Raw genomic sequence first — 25,295 nt, 5'->3', positions numbered from 1 at the left:
AAGCACAGTGAGGTTCTGGAAGGAGGGGGTAAACCACTTGCCCAAGAAGACCCCTGAATGACGAGGGGCCACCAGCCCCACTGTACAGCTTGAGGGAGGGACAGACTAACACTCAGTGCAGGCCTGCCATTGTAGCACAGGATTTCCTTTCTTTAACCCCCAAGAAACCCTGGGGGCACAGCTGACCCCTTCACTGTGCAGCCAAGAGACCTGAGGCCAGGGGGTGAGCTGTCAAAATCTCTACACACTGAAGCAGGGTAAAACTTGGTGGTGTCTCTGATCTTCCACACAACTTCTCCACGACTGGTAGAGGGAACAGACCTTTATGTCTATACAGCCTAGAGAGGACCAAATTGTACAGAATATTTCCAAGCCCAGGCATGGTCCACTACCCCAGTACCAGGAGACAGGCAGTGGGTACATTCCAAGGAATCTGGAAGAACATTCCAAAGACAAGAACACATAACACCTGAAGGCACATTGTTACCCAGAAATCTTTATTATAAAAATATTTTGCAAGCCAAAAGTTTAAGTTGCAACTATGTACAAAATGGGGCCTGTTTCTTTCCCATCCATCTACAAATCAACTGAAGTCACACTCCTCCCAGAGGGGTCTCTGCCTCTTCCTGTTCCTAGGGCTCCATATACAAGGCATGGGGACCTCCAGGACGCCTGGCTAAAGCTACAGCTGTACGTCTTCCTCGGCCTCCTTCCCTTTTCTCTCCCTCCCAAAATTAAGACAAAATTAGGATGGCACCAAGAAAAACAGTCTTTTAAAATCTTTTCTATGCACCTGTGTGTGCACATGCATGTGCTGTCTCTGGGCAAAGGGGAAGGAGATGGAAGTTTACAAACCAACCCTCTAAAATTGGGAGATAGCCTGAGCAGGTGGCAGGGCCACCATAGCTCCCCGATGCCAATGAGCTCTGGCTTGCTGGGCCAACACTGCCCACATAGCCTGTTGGCTCAGCCAAGTCCTGGATGCCATTGTGGGAGACATCAGGACATTAACTCTTGAAAGCTGGGTCTTTGCTGAGCCACTGACATTCCCTGTTACATCTGCAGAAAAAGGCAAGTCAGCTCAGCTTCTTACTTGGACGGCCTGAGCGATGAACTCCTTTGCCATCCCACAGGGGAGCAGGGACATTAGTGACTCAGCATGCCGAGATACATGTGAAGACCAGATAACCAAGGTTTCAACATTTGCTTGCTCTGAACTCAGCCAGGCCCTGGCACCCAGTTGGAAGGGTGGAGGTCAGAGGATAACTGGGTTAGAGCCTCCATAGTCAGGGTGGTCTGCTCTGGTTCACAGCTGTGCTGTCTCTGTTCCAGTGTGGTCACAATGCAGTTTGACAGCAAGAATGGAGGACTTTTCCTGTATGGATTATCTCAGAGTGCTGGAATGGGAGGTATCTGCTCAGCATCCCTTCTCTCTGCATGTCTCTAAAGTGCTTGTGAATAAAGGGGGGGCATCACTGACCCTCTGCCCTCTCCACAGAAGGACAGACATTGGGTCAGCATTGGGTCAGACAAGACTGCAGAGAAGCACTGCACTTACCACAGAGGGCCGTGGGACACAGGATCAGCCACATGGCTCTGGGAGAACAGGGTCAAGTAAGCCCCAGTAGGGCAAAGTGCCTGAAAGGAGTGGCTGAGAGATCCTTCTTCCTGGTCCTCAGGGTTTTGGGAATTTGAGAAACTGTTTCTGCTGTAAGAAAATCCTTCCAGGATAACAAACTGTTAAACCTCAGACTTCACAAGACCCAACCATTCAACACATGACAAAGAGCCAAAATGACGTTGCTGTTGTTTTAAGGAAAACAAAACAAAACTAAACACCACAGATCAAGTTTTCTAACACCTTGGCTTCAAGATTGCACGGTTCACATTTCTCAATAATTTACAGGCATCTACAGTGTGATGCTGCTGAGTAAGTGCGAGCTGGAGGAAGCAAGCTGGAGCTGGACAGAAGGTGGGCCACGCTGAACAAGCCCAGGGAGTCTCTGCTGGTAGAGAAACAGAGGGTTCCTTCTCTCCGAGGGCTGTGGCTAGCTAGCCAGGAAAGTGGGAGGCCGGTAATGCTGGCTGCAAGCTCATCAAGTCTCCCAATATAGGTCTGTTTTTAAACAGCTCCTCCATGGATGGGGCACTTTGATCTAAGGGAATCTTGTCCCAAGGCCTGGGTTAGGTGGAGGTGGTAGGATCGCCTCCTCAACATAGATCAGGCTCTGGAGCATCAGGAAAGCAGCCTGGGGTCTCCAAGACCACGATCCAGACCCATGTGTGATGGACAGAGGCACAACACTTCTTGGTCTCTATGCAGTTCTTTCTAGTTCCTCATCGGGTTCAACAACACCAGCCTCCAGAAGGAGGGGTTGTGGCTGCCCAAGAAGTGCTGGAGAGCCAAGAAGGGTAGGCAGACAAGAGTTATCCTCACTCCTGCTCCCAGGGCCTATTCCATCTGGCTTTCTGGGGACAGGTATGGCTGGCTGTCCTCATCATAGCCACTCCATGTGGGACAAGAAAACTTGTAGTGATGGGCCCTAGAGACGACCATAGTCCTGTTCACTTCCTCTGGACCTGGACACTGGCATACTCCGAGAAGGATGGCTCCGGCTTGGGGGCTGGCTGCTTGGATGCCCGGCTGAGGTGCACCATGTCCAAATCGGCATAGGTGAGGGTGTCCTCTGGCTTGGGCGGTGAGCCTGTGTCAATGCTGGCATACTCGGTGTGGCTGTTAGGCTCCATGGCCCGGGGAGTTGACTTCTTCTCTTTGGGCAGATTGAGGTCTGCATAGGTGATGTCATTTGTGTCCTGGATCTAAAGGGCATGGAGAGAAGGCATCATTCTGGAGCTCCCAGTCTGCTGCCCCATGTTGATGGGTACCAAGTCTGCCTGCCTCTGCCCCCCATGGGCTCTGCTTTAGTGTAGGCCCTCCTGCCAATGTTACCTGCTTCTAGATTTTCTCTTTCCAATTTACCTTCCTCCATACAAGGCCCGAAGGATCTCTCTGAAACACCAGGGTGGTTCCCTCTGAATCCTGCTGCATTCCACCTCCTTTCTTTCAAGTGGAACCACACAGCTCTCCCCTCCTTTCCCGCCTGGGGTGCCTACCCTTGCTTATCCTTGTAAGGGATCCCAGCACGCCCCGTACAATGCAGCACCAGCGCTATCCACCCTAAGGTGCTTCCTTGTTCTCTATGGCACTGATTGTGCTCTTCAGCACTTCCCACCACAGCATCCCTTACCAAGGACTGTCTGTCTGTGATTTCCTAGGAGGTATGGGACAGTCTGTCATTTACACATAGGCATTTGTTATACTGAAGACATCAAAGCTATCACAGAATGAAATGGAATGGGATGGATGGATAGAAAGATAAGTGGATGGGAGGGTGGAGACATGGATAGGTAGATGGATGAATGCATTCATGGGTAGATGATGGTTGGCAGTGATTCCAGCCTTACCCTAGGTATAGCTGGAGCCTAGGAGACAGAGAGCAAAGGGTGCTGTGACAAACAGGCCATTAGACAAAGGGGTGAAAAACGATATTGAATCAGCAGGCCTGGGTTTGGATACTGGGTTTTCCTTCTCCTGCTGAGGGCCTTTTTGTTGTTGTTTGTTGGGGACCCCTGTTGTGTAAAGTAGCAGTCTCTCCATGTCTGGTTAGCCTATGGGCTTGGCTTCATATGCAGAGACTCCTTTTATCAACAGGGTGCCTTCCCGGCATCTTCCTGACTCGTCTTTTGAAGTAGCCGTCACAGAAACATGGCCTCCGGCTCGGAAACTGCCAGGTTTTCCTATGTGATTTTCAGACAATGTCTGGCAGCCTGGCAGGAGCCCACCACCACATGTAAATGAGGCATCCTAAAAGCACCTATCAATTAAGGCTTTTACCACTGGCCCCACAGTACAAAATATCCTGGTTTTCCCTCAATAATCGAAGCTGGATCACTAAGCCTGGAGCCGAGCTGAGTCACAGAATAAAGGATTTGTACCACTGACTGAGCTGAGTTCTGTGTCTTACTGCCTATGATCCAGCCTTCCTGGAGAGGGCTGTCTCTTTGTAAGCTACGACTCACGGAAACCCAGCTTTTGCAGTCTCCGCACCTTCCCACGCGATCCGGCAGCTGACGGATCTCGTATCTCGAGGAAGTGCACGGTGGATTGGGATGGAACCGACCGGGCCAGCCCCGGTAGCAGAGAGCCTCAACAACGCAGAGAAGCAGGGACCCGCCTGGGAGCGCAGCGATCAGTAGAGTCGCCAGTATCCAGTAGTCGTGGAGACCCACAGCAACGCGGTGCACCCAGCGGGAGACCGGCGCCACGCCCAGCAGCTGGGCCCCGAGATCCTCGCACACCCATAGTTGTTTATGAGACAGGGTCTCCCTGTAGCCCCAGCTGGCCTGAAACGTGCTATTTAGACCAGGCTGGTCTCAGTTTCTCAGAGATCTGCCTGCCTGTGCCTCCTGAGTGCTGAGATTAAAAGTGTGCATCACCACACCCAGCTCCGGTTAACATGTTTAAGCTCCCTGGGCCACAGTTTATCCAATTGTAATAATATCTATCATTGGGCTGTTGTGATGGTTGAGGAAAATCATCCAGATAAATCATCATTTATCCAGATAAATATTTAGAACATAACATGCTACACAATGAATACCAGCTTTCAATAGATGCAAACTATTAACCACATAACGAATCTTAGTACCTCCCATGCACTCATCACCAGTGACTGTCCCCCAATTATTTGTCATGAATCATAAACTCTGCTCCGTGTGCTCAAGACTTATGCTGTGGAAATGGAGCTGAGCTTTAGTTTTCAAAGCTTTGTAGAGCCTCCTAGTCACAGGTCATTTCACTTAGGCCTGACCACAATTCTGCTCAGGAAGAATTACTGACCTCATGTTATAGGTGAAGTTAGTGAGCTCTAAGGAACTCATTAATTTAAGTCACTTAAGGAAAAACAAAACAAAACAAAAAACAATGCCTATTGGACCCTGAAGGGGAGGCCTTCCCACACTGTAGCTCCTCTATCCTGAGCACCACAGGTACTGATGCCTGTCTGAGAAACCATGTTGACCAAACTGGTGTCCCTCTCTGGCAAGGTATGGTGGCTGGCCTTGGGAAGCCAAGGCAGAGGTCTGATGGCTCTAAAGAGCAAAGTGGCCATCATGTTCATGTTTAGGCCCTGGTACTTTAGTTGTGTGAGTCTTGGAATGTAGATTTCTATGTCCAATTATTATTATTTTTTTCACTATTATCTTTTACCCAGAAGGTTCCAGAAAGAAGTCCAGCGACAGGGGAAATGATTTCTTATTGCCATGATTAGAAATTGTTTTATATTTTCTAATAACCACCAAGTCATGCCCAGGCCTGCTGGAGGCTGGGACAGTAGGCCAAGGTGTCTGGCCTATGAATACCATGCTTCTTATAGCCTGGCTCCTCCAGAACATTATGTTTAAAATGGTACCACATGCCTGGGCAATGTCAACAATAGTAGGTGCTTTCATTCTGGTCCAGGGTAGGCTTGTCTCATTACAAGGCTCTGAAGAACCCTGTGCTCCCAGAGCTGACACTGTCAGTTGGGAACAAGGTACAGAGCCTCAGAAATCGGCCAGTCGTACTGCCTATGAAATCTCCTCATCAATGTCAGGGGGAAGCCACCAGGTCAAGGAAGATGCCCTTGGAAAGGGTAATTAATGACAAAGAACTTTTCCATACTCAAAGGCAAGATAGGCCCTGGCTGGCTGTGCTGTGCTATGCTGTTACTTCAGGTAAGAACCAGGCTGCAAGGAGGTGGGCATAAGCTGCTGCTGGTGCTTCTGGTAGAGGAACTGGCTTGAGTCAGTGTCCAGAGGCAGAAAGGTGCAATCAACAGAAGGGAGGCTGCAGTGCAACTCTGGGGCACCATTTACACAGAACACACCCCAGTTGGCGCACCCTTGGAGTTGTGTTCCAGGTAACAATGAACTAAGGAGCCTGCAGAGTCTCCTGGCTGGAGCAGAGGGAAGAATGCAGAAGACATGGTGATTCAGTAATGCACGGATCCTCCCCACCCCCAGAGTCTTAATTTAGAACTGGATCTGCAACTCCAGTTGATGCAAGGAAATCACACCCTGAGATTCCCAGGAAGGGCCGCTCACCAAAGACTGTACCTGGGTTATTTCCCTGGCATTCTTCTCAGGCTCATGCAACCTGAAACAGAAAGAGATACAGATAAAAATACCCGCACTATCTCAAGAACGCATGCGAATCTATCAGAATAACATTTAGGTTCCATTTCCTATAGGGGTAGAGGACATGGATGTGTGAGCCCCCACAGAACCACAACTGCTTATCAAATGTTTGGACATAGGAGCCAGTCTCACTAGAGATTTCTAAACAATGCACTGTCATTTATTTTAAGCCTTTGTTGGAAGGATCGTTAAAAAATGATAGTGTTCTGAAAGGGGGGGAGGTGGAATGAATAGGTGCTTTCACACATGCTTGGGGCGGGGGGCAAGCCAGAACAGCCCATTGAGAAACAGTGGTCAAAGTTGAGAGCACAGATGGTATCCTGTCTTGGAAATTCAATATAGAAAATGCTTTCTATATAAAGGCAGTTGCCTTGGGCAAGATGGGGAAGGAAGTTTGTATCCTGGGGTTTCGTGTACTGGTAGTAGTTTTGGAAATTAGCATAAACCTATTGATGAGTGTTCTAAAAGTAGATAAGGGAAGGGGTGTTTTACTTTGGTGCTGTTGGGGATACCACCCAGGGTTTTGTTCTTGCTAATAAAGTGCTCTACCACTGAGCCACATCTCCAGCCCTAAGTTTTTTTTTTTTTTTTTTAAGGTACAAATGCTTACACTAAAATGTTAAGTGAAAAAGCAAATTATCTGTGGGTAACTTCAATGATGACAATGCACAGATAACTCTGGAAAGAAAATATTAATGGTAGCGCCTTTGGGGTAGTTTCTTTCCGTTTCTCTCACTTTCCGTATGCTCTATATTATAAATATCTATGTATTACTGTTCAAAGAAGAGGAAAAACAAAGATCAAAATGTTCTTGCTAATCAGAAAACAAAAGCATAAAAAAAAACAAAACGTGTCCATGCACTTGATTCTGTAATCAGAGGCCAGACTTGGCTCATTGGAGGGTCATGGTCAAGGTGATGAGCAAGCTGGAGCCGCTGGTTTGCCAGGAGGTGTGTAAGTCTTCAAGCCAGCAACTCAGGACACATGAGCCTGTCATGTCAGAACGAGCAACGGGGCGTGGCAGTGGGGTTATTAATGGAGTGGGCATGAGTGCCTGGCTCAGAAGGTAGTTCTGAAGTAGGTCCCATGTGGCCCATCAGCCCTCCAGGATCCGGAACATGACAGAAGAGATCATGAGGCTCTCTCCCCACATGTTGGCTCCCACCTTCTGCAGCCCCCACTGCTTGTCTGGTTCAAGCCCAGTCACTGCCCTGCTTAGAAGCCCCAGTCTGCTGTGCCCTCTCACTCCCCCACCCTCACTGGTCCCTTATCTACCCACCTACTATTTCATGAGGGCTATTGCTACTTGCATTTTGCACTTCAGCAGCAGCCTTGAGTAATCACATTACTTTGTTTTCTCTTGGTTGAATTTCATGCACCCTAAGAAACTTAGCTGTGGTGCTACCCCCTCGGAAGCCTTCACTAACAGTGCTGGGTTGGTGGGGCTGCTCCTCTGTGACAACTTCACATCTTGCGTATTTCCTTCTCTGTTTCATGTTTCTTCCTCCTTGCTATGCTGCCTTGCCACATAGGCTCAGGCAACTAATCCTTGGAGCGAGTGCCTGTAAAACAGTCCCCAGGGCCTTTGCACAGTCAGCTCCACCTTCATCTGTCTTACTCTTTTCTTTGAAATTCTATTTTAAATAACTTTCTTAGGAGAAGCCTCACTAGCTGAGCTCCCAAACTCCGTTTTCAGGAGATCAAGTTCCTAAATTTCAGAGCAGTATTTGTGACTGTAACCATTTGTTCCCTCTGTCTCAGTGTATGGCATCAGCACTACTCATCCTGGGCTCAGGCTACAGTGGTGGGTATCCTTGGTTCTTCCTCTTTATTGTGTACAAGCCGGCTGGCTACCTCCAAAATCTACATCAAATTTAGCCACTTGGTCATCTTATCACCCTGGCCCAGTTCCCAAGCTGCTGAAGAACCTCCCTCCCCAGTCTGCCTCCCTGCCTTATTCCCTGTTTTTATAACATGTATGTGAAAGCCAGGCATGGTAGTACATGCCTACAATCCCAGCTGAGGTAGCAGGATTTCAAGTTCAAGGCTAGACTGGATTATATTGTGAGAATTCCATTTCAAAACCAAACCAAACGGGGCTGGCGATATTGCTCAGTGGTTAAATGCATGTGTTGTTTTTACAGAGGACCTCAGTTCGGTTCCCAGCACCCACAGTGGGTGCCCCAGGGTGATCCAACATCTGTGGCCTCCTTGGGCACCTGCACTCAGGTATACAATCATATACATACATACAACTAAAAATAATCCTTTCAAACAAAATGAAACAAAACCAAAAAAACAAAGGTCAAACAAGAAACGGAAAAATGCCGATAACGTCACATTGCTTTTCTGCACAGCACTGCTCACAAACTGTGCGGTCCACCTCCACACCGTGACTGAGGGAGGTTCTGCATGGCCCTGCTCTGAACTTCTATCCCCGTCTCTCCCTGTGCTCTAGCTACTGTGGCCTCCTCCATGCTCCTGCCCCAGGGCCTTGGGACAGCTGCTCCTTCTCGGGTCTGTTCCTGCCCCCAACAGCCCCATATGGAGCTTATCATGCAGTAGCTGTCTCCTACATGTTGTCCTTAGGAAAGTCTTCCCTGGTCAGTCCCAGGTCTACCTCCCTGCTCTACCTTACCTTTAACTTCTCCAGCTCTTGCTGCACATGTTATTAAGCTTCCAGTTTACTTGGTAAGTTACCTCCCAAGGGATGATGAAGCCCTGCACCCAGTCCAGGGCTGGCACACAGCCTATCACTCCCTCCATAAATACTTTCTGAACGAATGGATGAGGTTCCCCACTGGATCCCCTCAGCCACTGTCTTTAAGCTGGGCTCAGTCCGGATGAAGAAATAAAGCAATTGGGGCAGTCCTAATAGTCTGAGAATAAACAGAGTAAACATTTAACATGTGAACAAATGGCTGTCCATATGAACCCTAGCATCCAATTAAAGGAGTAGAGAACACTTTCTTTTGTGTGGGTAGGGATAACAGGCAGTATTCTGCCAGCATGTTCCTATGTCAGGAGAGCCAGGCCCTTGGCCAGCCAGCCGCATGCAGGGCCCTTGGGATTCAAAAGCAGCGGCCTCCTAGCGCACCCTTTCTGAGGTACTAGGTTGTCCCCAACACTAGTGCCAGTGTCTCAGGAAAATGTCTGATGTCAGCACACGGGGCCTGAGCCACTGCTGCTGGGAAACCATCATTAATGCTCACTCGTCTACTATTGCTTTGGTTTAGAGAGATGAAAGGAGTTAGTGATACAGCGCCCTGGTAGGTTTGTACTGGAATGTGATAAAAGGGAGGAAAATGCCCTGCTTCTCTGGGGAGGAAGAAACAGACAGTGGGAGGCAGCAGAGCCGTGATGGAGAACTCCCGGTGTTAGTGTCAGAAATCTGCTGGAGTCATAGGTCCTGCATAGACCTGGGACAGCTGGGAATGTCACGTGACTTCTCAGAGCCTGGCTGCCTCAACCACAGGAGGGGGATAATAATAACCTCCTGAGACAAGGCCTCCCAAAAGGTGGCGTGGAGTCTGAATCAAAAGCTTCAGGTGTGGTTTAACAGCCCCTGAGGCTTCGGTCACCCATTCAAGTCTGGGAACCACCATCCTCAGCCAGGGATAGAAATAGAAACTCATAACCACAATGAGATAATGCGAGTAAAGGGACAGACAGGTCTGTGAGACACAGCAAAGTGCTCACTGAACAGAAGCTGTGACTGCTGTCATCATTCTCATACTGACACTGTCCTCTTCTTCCAGAATTATATTGTCTAATAAGGGAGGTGAGACAGGTTAAACAACAACAAAAACAAAACTGGAAAGAGCTCTTGCCATGGGAAGGGAGTTTCAGGGCTTCAGAGTCTGAAGGTACTACAGTGTGAGGGATGGTAGTTCTTATTATCCAGCCATCCATCTATCCATCCAGTCATTCAACAAACCTTCATGGAGCACTTATCCCATCCCAGGAATAGTACCAAGTTTAGGAACTACTGGTTGTAAACAAGAGGGACATATCCCTGTGCTTAAAAGATATGAGCAGCAAAATGGGGACAGGCTTAGAGCCACTTTCTATACCCCAGGATATTTATGCGGGGAATCAGGAGGCTGACAGGAAGCCCCCTGACTCTAGAGGAATTACTAGCTTCCCTGAGCTAGAAGAAAGAGTGTGAGGGGAGCAGGTGAAAGGAGGGTGTCAACTCTAGCTACCATCATGCATAATTCCAGGGGTGCAGGCTGCTAAGTCCACTGTGACTCCATGCCCTGTGGAGACCCTGGATGGTACAGGTTGGGGGCATCCCAGGAGAGACGAGTGTGAAAGGGCTAGGAGGGAAGGAAGGGCATGTGTGGAGGGAAGGAACGGGCACAGCCCAGGCCAGAGCCCCAATATGAGGCCTCAGGGTTGGCCAGAGTCAACAGTATGCAAGTCACAAGGGTAGGGACAAAAATGCCTCTGGACTTAATGTGGAAGGTCCACACGGAGTGACTGAAGGGACCTGAGCAGGGAATGGAAGCAATCCTTGCCCTTGGAAAAGAGTGTGCCAGGTATGGGAATGTAAGAGGCAAAGACAAAGCAAGAGGACAACTTTCCCCAGGGGGTAGTGAGGTGATGCTTGTTCAGGGGAGGGTGCTAGGAGGCTGAATAGGGCTCAGTTCTGACAGCCATCTGGGGAGTTCACAGCAGGAGGCAAGGCCTCACTCATCCCGAGGGTACTGTGTACTCTCCCTTGCAGAGCAGGACAGGGGCAGATAAAGCACCCCAGAGACCCTGGAGGCAGGAGAGATGTTCCTGCCATGCACAACATCAGCATCTAGTAGCTCCCTTTACTTATAGTCCCGAACCAGAACACAGAATCCTTACTGTCCCCAATCCTGAGTTGTCCTTGGCTGTACACCCAATCCATAAGCAGGTTCTCTTGGCTCTACCTTCAAAATGCAGCCAAGGACAAAATGCAGAATCTGATAATTTCTTAGTCCATATTCCACCCTGGTCCAGGTCTTCATCATCTACTTAAGCACTGTAGTAGACCCTTCACCAGCCTTTCTGCCTCCATCTCACCTACAGCCTAGCTTCCATACAGAGAATGTGATGCTTCTAAAATTAAAGCTAGACCGTACCTCTTCATAGAAATCCTGAGTCCTTCTACATAGTCACAAGTTATATAGCACCTTACTCTACTCCAGATCCTCAGCTCAATTCTCAGCTATAGAAGGAAGCGAACGAGGGCGACAGGGACAACAGGGGAAAGATCTGTATAGCTCATCTGGTGGCACAACCTGGCCTGAACCAACACCAAGCCAAATTCCCACGGTAGACAACAGGGTGCTGTCCTACTCTGCTGGGAAGCATTGGTCCTTCCTGCAGGCCAGAAATGCTTTTCTCCAGAAGGGTTGCAGCCCACCTGGCTGCATGGGCTTCCTAATCTGCTGCCCTGTGCACCAGCCACTCGGGTCTCCTGCTACACCTCATCTCAGGGCTGGCCCTCCTTGTGCTTTAGCCCAGCATGCTACTCCTGCTCAGAGCTCCTAGCTGCAGGTCAGGGATAGCAGCCCTCTTCAGAGTCTGCTGCTTCCTCTGCTTCAGCCAGCCCCTCCCCCATGTCCCTCTACTCCCTGCCGTGTTGGTGCCATCACACTCTGAATGGCTGTGCTTCCATACTTACTGCCTGTACCCCTCACCCTGAGCCTGAGCCACACACAGTAGAACTCTGCAACAAATCACCGTTTACATAAACTACCATATAAAGGTGCTGTCTGTGACATCACTGCCTGGGCTCCAGAGGGGGTTGTGAACTCAGGAGGGTTTGGGTCTCCACACTACCCCAGCAGTTCCTGGGCTAGGTCTTGTTGAGGTGCCTGGCAGAAGGAAGGATTGAGTACATAGCCTGGGTCTAGGGAGGTGAGGCTAGTAGAATGCAGGGCTTTGTGAGTAGAGATGGTGTGAGAAGAGAGGCGGCCATCACTTCCCCTGGGGATGAGACAAAGGCCTCGGTGTTGGGATAGCAGACAAGAAACCGGTGCCAATGAGCCCTGAAACCCTCCTTTAAGGCAGTAACTAAAAACAGACCTGGCACAAGTAGGGGTATAAGAGAGAAATAGGAATGTTGACAGGCAGGAGTGAGGATTGGAGATGCACTGTTTTGGACAACAAAATACTGCCTACTTCAAAAAAACAGGAATGGGGGGCTGGAGAGATGGCTTAGCAATTAAGAGCACTAACTGCTCGTGCAGAGGATCTGGGTTCAATTCCCAGCATCCACATGGCAGTTAACAACTGTCCATAACTCCAGTTCCAGGGGATCCGACGCCCTCTTCTGACCTCCACAGGCACTGCATGACACAGGTGCACTTACACACATGCAGGCAATACTCATACACATAAAATAAAAATAATAAGTAAAAGAAAAACAGGGATGGAAAGACGGCTCAGTGGGTAAAGTGCTTGGTGCACAAGTATTAAGACCTGAGTTAAGATACCCAGAATCCATGGCGATAGCATAAGTCTATAATCTCAGAGCTCCCAAGAGAACATGGGAGGTAGAGACAGAAGAGTTCCCACAAGTTCTTGGGCCAGCTAGCCTAGTACACACAGTGGAACAAGAGACCCTGTCTCAACAGCGTGGTGGCAAGGACCAACATTCAATGTCCTTTGACCCCTGTGTATGTGGTATGGCAGTCACATGGACAGACACACACACACACACACACACACACACACACACACATGTTAAATAAAAATAAATTATGACTCTGCTCATGTCCTGGCCTGCTTACCTTGTGGAAGAAGTGGACCCCTTGGCTAGAATAGAAAAGAAAACAAAGCCAGTTATTTAACCAGAAACACTTTGTAGGGCAACTTTCCTTAGGCCAAGGTTTGCCTCCATGGACACAGGAAGCCACGAGACCCAGTCAGTAAATGGCCCATTACCTTCCAGGAAAGAAACTATGGGTTAGGCTAGGCCGCTGCCCTCCCCTTTTGTGAGATGTCAATGGTCCCCAAGCAGCCTTCAACCTCAGATGGCCCAGGTGCCCTCCCACCCTCCACTGGGCCTCCTTTCCCCTCAAGCACTAACTGGCAGCTCCCAATTAGGTCCCACACTGCTTTAGGGTAGATTCTAGCAGGATTTTGATTTGGGGAGCAGATGTGAACTCCAAGCCTGGTCTCCCCTACTGTGTGACCCTGGGTGGGTCACTTCTTTCTGAGCTTCTAAACCTCACAGAGTTGGCCTAAGAATCTATCCTTACTTTCCAAGAAAAAAATAACTGTCTGGCTCAGTGTTTTCAGGCCTGTGATGTAGGCAGGACATCCCACAGAGATGCCTCTGAGGCTGTGGGGTACTCTGACTCCCATTTTGTTCAAAACTGTAATTAAAAAGCAACACTGAAATGTTCTCAGTGCTGCACTTTTAACAGGTCACCATAGTTTCAAGAATTTGGGCAGCAGGCTGGGCCTGGCAAGGACTAGATCTGGTGATGAGTTACGTGCGGTGGGAAGCTGCAGAAAGCATGCCACGTCTGAACGGGGGCCCTAGGCAGAGTCATCTCTGGTAATCCAGGGACAGAAAACATCCTCATTTTAAACCAGCAAGTGGTGGACTTCATATGGCTGGCAGGTGAAATGGGAACCTTCATCCTCAATGTGGAGAGGTGGGCCTAGGGTAGAGGAGAAGGAGTGGCTCCTCAGGGTAGAGGGGAGGAAGGTGGTGTGATATGCAGAGGAGACCTTACTGTGGTTTCTGGCTTTGACCTTGGCCTACCAGCTGTATTTGTATGGCTCCAAGCAAGTTTTAAATGTGTTTGGGAGCTGGGCTCTACAGACAGATTTGCCATTCAGGGGCCAGGTGGCCTCCTGTGCCTGCAGCCCTTCAGGACCCCATTCCTCCTCTGCTCCCCTAGGCATTGATGCCTAGCTCCATGGTGTGCTAAGGGGCTGGACCACAGAAAGGACTGCTGGGATTTCATCAGTGTCTACTGTGAGTGCTCCAGTGAGTGCAGAGCCAGGGACGTCCGTCCGCTCTTTCCTGATCCGAGGAGCCCCTCCTGTGTGCACACTCTGGGAACTGTGGGGCAGATGTGACAGGGCTATCCTTCAGTCCTCCCAGGCAAGATTTGTGACTTGGCTGCTATTTCACAGCTAAATTCTTCCAATTGGTGGCCTAAGAGGGACGGAAACTGGGGTGCACTGGTGGAGGGGTGCCAAAGAGATAGGAGACTGGCAGACTACACACTATCCCTGCTTGGCTGGACACTCAGTCACAGAATGGCAGCATGGGGCAGTGCTTGTCACTTTGCAGTCTGTGTCAAAACTGCCATTTTTTAACAGATGATACCAGAATATGACCAAAAAGAAAATAGCAGTTTCAACTTGATATAAAGGGATATGTTGACTAGAGATAGAAAATGGTATTTCTGTTGCTTGCAATATAAAAATGATTTTGGAAATACCGGCTTTTTAAATCTCCTGCAGTATGGTGAAGAAAACTTGTACTGACCCAGGTTCTGGAATGTGGCATATTCATTATTTCACAGCAGCTCACTAGGGCCACATAACTGCTTTCTAAATCAGTGTCCCTAACTAGCCATGTGACCTTGCCCAAGTCAGATGATCTGCTTGCCCCTGCCAGTTTCCTCTACTGTTACTGAGGTCAAATAAAACCCTACACCCACCTCAGATGAGGAAAGTGAAGCTGGTCAAGGCTGAGGTGACTTTATAGAGTATGAAAAACAAGGGTCTGGAGCTGTTTGCCTGACTTCAGAGTCAGAGGCACAGTCACAGAGCCCCACGTAGCCACATACACACAGTCACATAAACACAGACCTACAGACACACACACAGAACCCCCGCCTCCTGACATATGCATGCATATGAGGGAAAGATGGCCTGGTTTGAAACTGATACCTCCCCACATGGAGTTAAATACCATATACCCTACTTCTGTGAGGGGGCCTTCCTGGGACATACTCATATATGCTATTGGCTATAGGGCCCAGATTTATTGAGCATCTGTGTGCCTCACTTTCCTAACATCTTACAAGGAGCCTCTGCCAGCCCTTCCATTTGCCCTGCCTTAGTGGTAGGTGGAGGTTAACTGCTATCTGGCCTCCTGCCTGGGGCAGGGCATGGAATCTGGACACACAAGGGGAAAGCAGAAGTCTGCAGGCAGCTCCTGGGAAAGACTGTTTCCTCTCTGAGGCTGGTAGGAAGTCCCCCAGGTTTTCCCTTGCCATCTTGGCAGCTCCCTGCTTCCCACCTCAGCAGTGGTCCCACAAGATGAGCTGAGGATAACTTAACACAGCAGTGATGGCCATTTCTCAGCCAGGAGGGGAGTAACCCTCTCAGATTCCAGCATGGGGACGCTGCTGCATCAGTAATAACTTTTGGGCTTCTTGTCACTAGAAGTCACTAAAGTCCAAGGCACCCAAGTGGCCATCCCCTGGGAAGGTCAGCCCCAAGAGGAAGCAGGGAAACCACCTACCTTTCTTCTGTTTGATCCGGAGGAGGTAGAGGGCTGCCATTAGCAGGACTACAAGCAAGGAACACACCACACCCACCACAATGAAGACGTTCCAGCTGGCAGGCTCACCTGAGGACCAGAAGGAGCAAGGCTTCATGCACAGTTCAAACAAAATCAAAAGCCCACTGCCCTTTTCTCACTACAGTTGTTCTTAGCTGCAGACACCTGGCCCCTTTGGATGTCTAGGCATGCCCACACCTGCCTACGCAGGTCACTCATGAGCAGTTCAGAACCAACTGAAGGGCCAAGATGGACACATCCTGCCTGCAGCAACAGAGGAAGCAGTTGCAGGACACAGGCAGAAACAATACTCCTGATTCAGAGGATCTCTCCTCCAGAGTAAACCACACAGTGGAGGGTGTGCTGCTGGCATGGTCTCTGCAGAACACCCAGGGCTTCCCCTCTTCTTATGTTCAGGGCCTGGCCTACAGTGGGGGGTTCCAGAGCCAAGGCATGAGGTCCTAAGACCCCAGAACAGTACTGTGAATACCACGGCTTTGTGATAGAAATGTGAGTTAAAATCAGTGCTCCAACCAGTTTTTGCACAGGTCACTTGGGTCCACCCCCCCCATAGGTTTCTTCCACTGTTTCCACGGCTTTGTGATAGAAATGTGAGTTAAAATCAGTGCTCCAACCAGTTTTCGCACAGGTCACTTGGGTCCACCCCCCCCCCCATAGGTTTCTTCCACTGTTACTAAGACCAGTAATAATCTCTACCTCATTTGACAGCTGAGGATAATTTGACAAATGACATAATCTTTTATTGTCAAGGTTTTGAGTGCCTACTCTATGCTCCAAAGCTATAGTATTGAAAAAGCCAGTCATAGTCCTTACTAGCTGAGACCTAGCTGAGTGGTGATAAAGCTTCTCTTTTAACATGCCCATCAGTAAGCAGAGACTCAGAGAGAGACAGTGACTTGTCCAAGGTCACACAGCAAGAAGTAGCAGAGCCACTGTGGACATTCGAACTTCCTGTCTGCCAGTACCTTGCAACCTTTGAAAATCAGGCATGGGTGAAAAATCAAAGGGGCATCATGACACAGCTCTGAGGCTTTTCTGGAGCTTCTCTGAAGAATGCATGACAAAGTGTTTATATACAAAGCATCAGACATGGTGATGATGTGATGGGATAGAACCAAAAGGCTACTGAGGTATGTCCGCATTCAGAAAGAAAAGTTAATTCTGACTGACAGCACACTGGAGGGTCTAAGATGTTGCTGCTGGCACCTGAATGCCACGGGACAGTGGAGCATGGACAGCATCCATCCCAAACACATGTGCTTTGGCCTAGGAATAGTCCTTAGGAGACTGTCCCACAGAAACAGCCATGTGGGTGATAGTGTGCACAAGGATGCTCACTGCTCACTGTAGCACTGACTGTTCTTACACCAAGCTGCCAGTATCTTGTAGGGGATGGGGCCAGCACAGGCAGGGACAGAGTATAAAGAGGGGTACGGAGGGACCATGAGAAAAGAACAATTGTTAGGCACAGAAGGCAGAATGAAAGGAAACACTGATCCTCTCCCCCTTCTTCAGTATGTTATGCCAAAAGATCCATGAGATAGGAACCCAACTCTTACCAGCGTTGACTCTTAGAGGTGCTAGAGACTCTAGGAGAGGGGAGCTGACTTTAAAACTGTGCTTAAAGATGACCAACATTATATATGACTTTTAACTTTAAAAAAGATAAAATTAAGGTAATTTAAAAAGCGTCATTCAATTGGAGCGGAGCCTCACCAAAAGTGGTGTCCATGTCCTGCTCCTTCTGGTGGGCAGAGATCACCAGGGTATGGTTTCTGGTGACTGCTGGCTGCCCATCATGCTCCACCTGGCAGGTGAGCACCACATCCTCTCTATGGGTGGATGAGTTCACCAGGAGCCAGCTTGTCCGGTTAAAGGTCCCATCCTTGTTCACTGTGAGAACTGAGGCCACTTCTGTCCGGGACATGTTGCCATTTTCCAACCAGGTCAGCTGGAGACTCTGGGGGTAGAACTTCTGCACCTGGCAGGAGACGTTCACCTGGTTCCCCCCTGCCATGGTGGGTTGCTGGGTGACCTCCAAGATGGGTGAAACTGAAAAAGTACAGGCAGAAGCTCTAACCTCGACCCACACACAGATCCCCAAGGAGGGGCTGCGGAGGTGAGCCTCTCCCAACACCACAGCTAGGGAATCCCTGGGCTGCTAGGCATCATACAGGCACTCAAACACTGCGGATTTCCGTATGAGTGGAATCACTAGGCACAGCACCCAGCACATATTATGTGCTTGTGGGTTAGCAGCTCCTGCTAGGGTGATAATGAGTGAAATCCACACATGCACCCCTTGGCATGCAGTGAGAATGCAGCAAGCAGAGAAAGTGAAACCACCACGCACAGGGGCTTGGCTCACACTGGGCACCCAACAGTCACAGCTGCTACTGGTAAAATAAATGCAACTATCGGCTCGGTGCTGGTCATAGGGTAGTGGTCACTGTGTGCTTGGGCTGCAAGTCAGGAACATCTACCTCGGATGCTGTCAGACAAGTTAGCAGTCCCACGAAGAGGGCTTCCCTGCAAGGTGACGTGGGCCACCTCACAGATGACCTGAGAGTGTACATCCCCAGGACCCAGCACCACCTGGGCTATGCTGGTGACGTTGTAGGAGACACTCTCTTCTGAAGGGTCCACGATGGTCTGGAAGTGGGAGAGTTCGTTTCCATTTTTGAACCACTTCAGAGTGATGTTCCGGGGGGAGAAGCCATGAGACTCGCAGGTGAAGCTCACTGTCTGCTCAGGTGCAGCCCTGGCTGCTGGGCCAGATACTACCGGTGGAGAAGGTCTGGCTACAAAGGAGCATTTACAGACAAGAAACATGATTGAAATGCTCACCATTCACCAAAGGGAGTACTGCTGAAAAGAACCTGCCTAGACACCAGCATCATTATTTAGGTGCTGGGGGTTGGCCCCAGGGCCTCAAGCATGCAGAGGACATACTCTACCAAGCTGTTATCTCCTGTCCAGAGACACACTAATTGTTAAACCTCTTGACAGAACTGAAAGAGCCTTGTTCTTAAGGCTTCTGTAACAGGAACATATGCAGGGTCTCCAAGAGGTGAGTGAGAGTGGGTGGTCAAGCAGGGCAGGACCAGGTGGGATCCCAGGCTTAAGGTCAAAGTTCTTTCTGAACTCAGGGATCTCCATGACTGGATACAGGGAATTACTGACCTGTCTCATTCTTTGTTTTAACGACCTCTAACTGGGGCTTCTGTTGGTCAGTTTGGGGTTGGAAATATAAATCACCATGTGCTAGCAAAGTCAAAGATGAGTCATGTCTCCTAATTAATTATAAGAGACACAGACAGAGGTCCTGAGCAAGCAGAAGCACTTCTGGTCCTGAAAGAACATATATGCGTCTAGGAGGGAGGCAGTGTCTCTTGTGGATGAATTCAGATTGTTAATTAATCACTGAGCACCACTGCCTGGCAGCAAATATCACATTTTCTTTTTAAACATTTAACTTGCTCCATAATACTCAGAGGGCACAATAATCAGGGTGTCTCCTGAGGATGTCAAATCATTACAATACCAAAAGACCTTAGAGTGATGAGGGCCGCAGAGTGGGGCTACTGATTCTGAGGGTTCCCTGTGCTTGGATCTAACCAACTGCCAATGGAAAATATTTTAAAAGCTGCATCTGCACTGGACACAAAGAAACTTTTTCTTGTTATTCTCTAAACACACAGAACAAGTATTTATATAGCATTTTGCATCACATTAGATATTATAAATAATCCAGAGAGGATTTAAAATACATGGCAGGATGTCATTAGATTATATGCAAATCTCCGCCATCCTGGATGAGGGCCTTGAACATCCTTGGACTTTGGTACCCCATAGGTACCGAGGGACAACTGCAGTTATCATCTGCTGAGTTTTTGGAAGCCTGGCATTATCTGCTTCCTTTCCACTCACCAGCCCATGAGGAGGTCCTAGGGCAAATTCTTTCTGTGGGACAGGGCTCGGAGAAGAGCTTGGCTGTCTATTGGGCATACTTTGGGTAAAGAATGGGACTCATCTCTTCCAATACAGATGATTAATTCAGCACTACTATTTTTAATCTGAGCCTCTGCGTCCTTCTGCACAAAGTGGATAAAAAGATCAGCCTGGGAAGATGAAGTAAACATGACACTGGCATACACTAGATGCTTAGTAGGTAACAGCTATGGCTACTACCTTTGCTAGCTCTGAGACTTCACGTTTATTCTCTGGCAGCCAGAAGGCACAATAAAAGCACATCGAGACACCAGGAACAGTCTCTGCATGCTCCTGTAGCTGCCATAAAAAACCCAAATGAGAAGGAGTGGAAGTTACCCCACTGTGGACTCTCCCAGTAACCTTCTTAGGACATGAGGATGCCCAGCAGCTTCAAAACACCAACAGGATTGCATCCAGACAGGCTATTTAGAGAGTCTGCAGCTCTGTGAGAGGATCTGTGACGTTTAGGGTTATCAAGGCAGTGTCTGTGCTGAAAAGTGAGGATCTATTTGGCCTATTCAGACAGAGACGTAAGTCAGGAAGGTCCCACCCCAGTGGGGTCTGAGATGGGCTGCCAGGGTGCTCTTCCAGGCCTCTGGGGCTAGTTCCCAGAAGGAGTTCCTGCCTACCACTGGGTCCCAGAGAACACATGCTATTCTGAAGCACAAGGGCTTCTCATGACCAAGCTTCATGGCGGGGGGCGGGGGTAATCACAGCTTTTCTTTTGTGGCCTCAGCCTGGCTGTGGTTAGAAACTTCAGATGTAGGCTGGGGAGATGGATCACCAGGTAAAAGCACTTGCAGAGTAAGCATGAGAACCTGAGTTCAAATCCCTAGAACCCATATGAAAAAGCCAGACACAGTGATGTACATGCACCTATAACTCCAGTGCTGGGGGATGGAGTGTGGGGGCATCAGTCAGAGATAAGAGGATCCCTGGGGCCTGCTTGGTACTAGCTTAGCTCTGGGTTCAGTAAGAGACCTTGTCTTGAGTAAGGTAAAAGGTGAGATAATAGCAGGGTATTCAACATGCACAGAGAGAGAGAGAGAGAGAGAGAGAGAGAGAGAGAGAGAGACTTCAGATATCCAGATCCATGTCAGATCAATAACAGCAGAATTCTTATGGTAGATACTGGTGTGTGACGTTTTTTCAGTCTCCTAGGTAATTCCTACAAGCAGCCAGACAGAGTCGGTAAGGTAAAAGGTGAGATAATAGCAGGGTATTCAACATGCACAGAGAGAGAGAGAGAGAGAGAGAGAGAGAGAGAGAGAGAGACTTCAGATATCCAGATCCATGTCAGATCAATAACAGCAGAGTTCTTATGGTAGATACTGGTGTGTGATGTTTTTTCAGTCTCCTAGGTAATTCCTACAAGCAGCCAGACAGAGTCACCAACTCATCCAACCCCATCAATACCTGAGATCTAGAAATGCAGAGTAATGGCCCCAGGTCACATGGACACAACACAACACAGCGCCCACTGTGGAATATTTCCTACAAGGCAGGCGCTGCTCGTCAGTGTTTGATGTGATGTCACTCCTTCAGGCCCAGCCACACTCTGTCATGGACAGATGAGGTTGCTGACGCTGCTCTGTTGAGGAGTTTGTCCCAGGACACAGGCCAGGGAGTGGTTTAGCTGGAAAGTGGGCCCAGAGAGTTCGGTTCTGCTCCCTGTCCTCTTGGCTACTGCACTTCTGATACTCAGTAATGACTCTGAAATCCTGCTTAGGGCTTTGTTGCACATCTTGATCCTCAGACATGGAGGACTCTAGGGAAGCCAAGCCTTGCCCCAAACTGCATGGTCTGGGGTAATCTCCCACGGCTTCCAGACAGGCTTGTTTTTCACCAGTGTCCTCACTCTACCCTAGAAAGGTGGGTACTCATGGTGCTGGCTTAAGGAGAACATGCTGTGATGAAGATGTGGTATGTGGCAGGTGGCCACCTCTGTTCCCTCCTACCCGTCTTCATCCAGGGCACCCTAGATACCCACAACATGGCAACAGGGAAACAAGCATGATGTGCTCTAAGCCACTTACTAGCTGTGGCTGCTAGGCCAGTGATTACCTTGTGGGGACTGCGGACTGCAGTGTCTTTGTTCTACCTACAAACTCAGGACGAAGCTGCCTGCTCTGATTCTGTGGACAGTGGTGAATGGACTTAGCGGCTACCTGGAAGGAAAACTGGTATCACTAACACAGTTAAAATTAATGTACTACTTGATGCAGCAGGCCTCTTGCAATGGGAATCTCTGTCCAAAGCAGGATAAGGTCATCCACTACAGCATTGTTTTAAAGCTCACATTTCGGAATCGGTGAAAGCCGCAAACATTGTAATTCTAGATGTTGGAGGATAATGCAGCTGTTTGCACAATGGAGTGGCTCTTCATGTACTGATGGAATAAGAACCCGACTGACATTTGGGAGAGGTTTTCTAGTCACTAAAGGGCCCCTCAGGGTCTGAATGTGAGAGGCATCCTGAACCTCTGGGAAAGCGGTGAGTGGAAAGGCTGACTCCCTGAGTACCTCCTGTGCACTGGCTCACCTACAGAGATGGTGTGCTTAATACCGGGACAGCAAGGAGCCTGGCCTGCAGTCAGATCTGGTATCTGTTCTATATTCTGGCACTCACTGGCAGTGTGATCCATGGACAAGGCCCTGGCCACCTAGAGAAAGGGTCCTCTGGAGGCAGCAGGCTGGTCTGATTCTACCAGTGGGCAAGACCCTCACAGTGTTAAAGCTGTCATCTGTTGAGTCACAGGGCTGGACCAGGTTGGGGAAAGCAGGCTGCAGAGCAGGAGATGAGGGGTGCAGATTCCTCTTATTCCTACTGGGTAAGCTATGAGCAAACAGCAGGCCTCAGCTTCCTTGATCTGCTGAAGGCTGAGATCAGATCATGAAACATGAACTCCTCCCATTCTACCTGCTATGTGCCATGCTCATAGGCCTGGGGTATGATTCTTGACCTGTTGCCACACCTTGGGGAATGAAAAAGGCTTAGGCTTACTTACCGCGCACAGACACCTCTGTGCCTCCTCCAGACTGAATCTCCTTGTTGTCAGGGCCTGTTTTCTGGAACTTCACACAATAGTAGGTACCGGCGTCTGCTGGGGTGACATTACTGATACGGATGGTAAAGTCCAAGTTGTTTCTCTTAGAAGTATCTGAAACATTTGTGACTCGGGGAAAGTGCTCTCCTGTGAACCTGTAGACTGCCTCCCGGCTATGCCCTACCCCTTTAAACCACTCAATGGGCCCCACGGGGTACAGGGAAGTTGCGGTGCAGTTCAGAATGGCTGTCTCCCCAGCAGCGACAGACACTGACTTCTCACGCTGAATCACTTTCAGAGTCTCTTGTGCAGCTGCTCCTGGAAAGAAAGATGGCGGTTGTGACTTATTCTGAAGGGATCCTACAAGCTCAAGTTTATCAGTGACTTTCACCACGTGAGCATGCTCTGTCTGTCTGTCTCTATCTCTGTCTCTGTCTCTCTCTCATACACACACATACACACACACATACAAGACTTGAGCTCAGCACACCAAATGTATCATATTTAAACCCCAGATGAGCTTGTTATCAAGACTGTAACACGAACGAGGAAACTGAGGCACAGAGTGCTAAGTGCCCAAGCCCTCTGTGGCAGTGTCTGAGCCACACTCTGGGATGCATATCTGAATCTGTCAGAAGGGGCCCTGGATTCCCCACAGAGGGGACAGGTTGGAAAGGTACAGAAGCAGGAGGCTCCTTACGTGTGTTGGACTCTATAAGGAGGTAGATTGTTTCTGGTTCGAACCAGAAAGCAGGCCCTGGGCAGAGATGCTGTGCTCAGCAGTCCAGGTGGTAGGAGAGTTGAGAACTCAGGCTCTCAGCCTGCCTCAGTGGCATAAAGCTGTATCACTTGGGGCTATCACCAGGGAGACAGAAAAGACCCAGGTGCTCACCCACTGCCAAGTGCTATGGGGGATGACTACAGCTTCAGCAAGGCCTTTCATGGCCCTTGGTTTTGGTTTCCTCATCTCTGAAATGCTTACCATGAGCCCATCTTGATGCATCTTCGGTAGAACCAGATATGCCAAGGCCAGGGACTACGTATATCAAAAAATTATATCTTGGGACTTGTGAGATGACTTTGTGGATAAAGCACTTGCCATGCAAGCATGGTGGCCCAAGTACATTTCTAAACTATGGTTTGCATATGGTGTGGGTGTGGAACCTGAGCATTCGGGGGAAAAGTGGACACAGACATTAGAGACACAGTGAGAAAGGGAAACAGGATGAGGACAGGAGGACAACGGCAGTGGGAATGGCAGACTGGAAGGGTGAGCCAAGTGCTCAGACTCCCAGCTGTGCTTCTAATATGAGCCTGTCCATCAGACAGGGCTGTGGCACACTTCCTCGGTAGACCCTCCTGCATTGGCTGGTTAAGAGAGACCCTGTGTGTTTGTTCACCAGCCCATGGCCTGGTACTACCCCACTGGCAGGGAGAGAGCCTAAGGGAAGAGAGGTTCTGCTGCCATTGCCGGCACCCAGGGCCTTGGGGTGAGCCTGTCATCATTTGCTCACTGTCCCGCCTCTTCCTCTCCCCCAAGATTCCCTTGAGGTCCACTTCCACGGCAGGTGTCAGCAGCCTGCAAGTGCCTGCCTGGGCACAGCCTGATTCTCATGCTATAAGGGAGGAAATAAGAGCCTGTAGAAGTCAGGGGAGGTCAGCCTGCACTGGGCAGCCTAGGAGGGGGTAGGGTTGGTAGGTACGTGAGGGGCACACGGGGAACAGACTGGAAGAGACAGGATCTCTCAAGGGCATAAGTGACATCATCAGCAACTGCCAGTAACAGGGAGCCAGGAACATTCTGGTAGGTCTACTAGCTGAGCATGAGAGACTGGCAGAACTGGAACAACTACATACAGGATGCACAGGCCTGGGCAAAAAGAGGCCCCTTTGTCAGATTAGCATGTGTGCCCGGGTCTCCATTAGACCAGACATAAGCTGAGTACTGGCACCCACCCTTGGCCTAGTTATGAGGATTGTTTCAGAGCTAGATATAAGCACCTGCTGTATGCATGCTGATTAAAGTTTAGTTCCAAGCCCCGTTATCACATTGTTGTATTTACATGTGATTTGCTGTTGATTGCTATATTCCCTACCACTAGGGTGGTGGATCCACTAGGGGTTTATTTCCAGCCTCCTGCTCTGACAGAAGCTGTGTCCTCAATAAAAATACCCTGAAGGAACATGCTGATGAACTGAGAAAGGAGGGGTTTTATTTGCTATGCCCCTGACAAACACCTCTGAACTTCATCTGTTCAGTGGAGAGAACACAGGTCTACCTAGGAGCTGGCACCCCATTATTATTATTATCCTTATCAACAACCTCGCACGGGACTGTGAGTCAGCAGTTGGTGAGGGAGCTGCACTCTGGAGGGAAAGACTGCTGGATTGGGCTCGGCAAGGTGAAGCAGGGCTATTCTTGTGGTGCAGCTGGAGGCCTGAAATCACACCCTGGGCAGGTGACAATAAAACCTGGAGCTGAGGAGG

The 25,295-nt window shown here is 49.3% G+C and overlaps 1 protein-coding gene across 1 annotated transcript in view; it reads right to left on the bottom strand.

Annotated features, from left to right (window-relative positions):
* Positions 1-480: 480 nt before the first annotated feature.
* The window catches only part of LOC103740702 (tyrosine-protein phosphatase non-receptor type substrate 1), a 40,349-nt gene continuing 15,534 nt past the window's right edge, over positions 481-25,295 (bottom strand). Inside the window, exons 3-9 of the mRNA XM_008841382.3 lie at positions 22,770-23,126; positions 18,253-18,570; positions 17,486-17,821; positions 15,710-15,817; positions 13,008-13,032; positions 6,145-6,196; positions 481-2,820 (exon numbers count right to left, since the gene is read on the bottom strand). Of these exons, the coding sequence (XP_008839604.1) occupies positions 2,566-2,820; positions 6,145-6,196; positions 13,008-13,032; positions 15,710-15,817; positions 17,486-17,821; positions 18,253-18,570; positions 22,770-23,126 (1,451 nt within the window). The 3' untranslated portion in view covers positions 481-2,565. The remainder of the gene's footprint in view (positions 2,821-6,144; positions 6,197-13,007; positions 13,033-15,709; positions 15,818-17,485; positions 17,822-18,252; positions 18,571-22,769; positions 23,127-25,295) is intronic.

Source organism: Nannospalax galili, unplaced genomic scaffold, assembly GCF_000622305.1.
Source record: "Nannospalax galili isolate Female #2095 unplaced genomic scaffold, S.galili_v1.0 scaffold801, whole genome shotgun sequence".
NCBI classification, from domain to species: domain Eukaryota; kingdom Metazoa; phylum Chordata; class Mammalia; order Rodentia; family Spalacidae; genus Nannospalax; species Nannospalax galili.
Note: the sequence above shows the minus strand (reverse complement) of the source record. Positions and strands in the feature narration are given on the sequence as shown.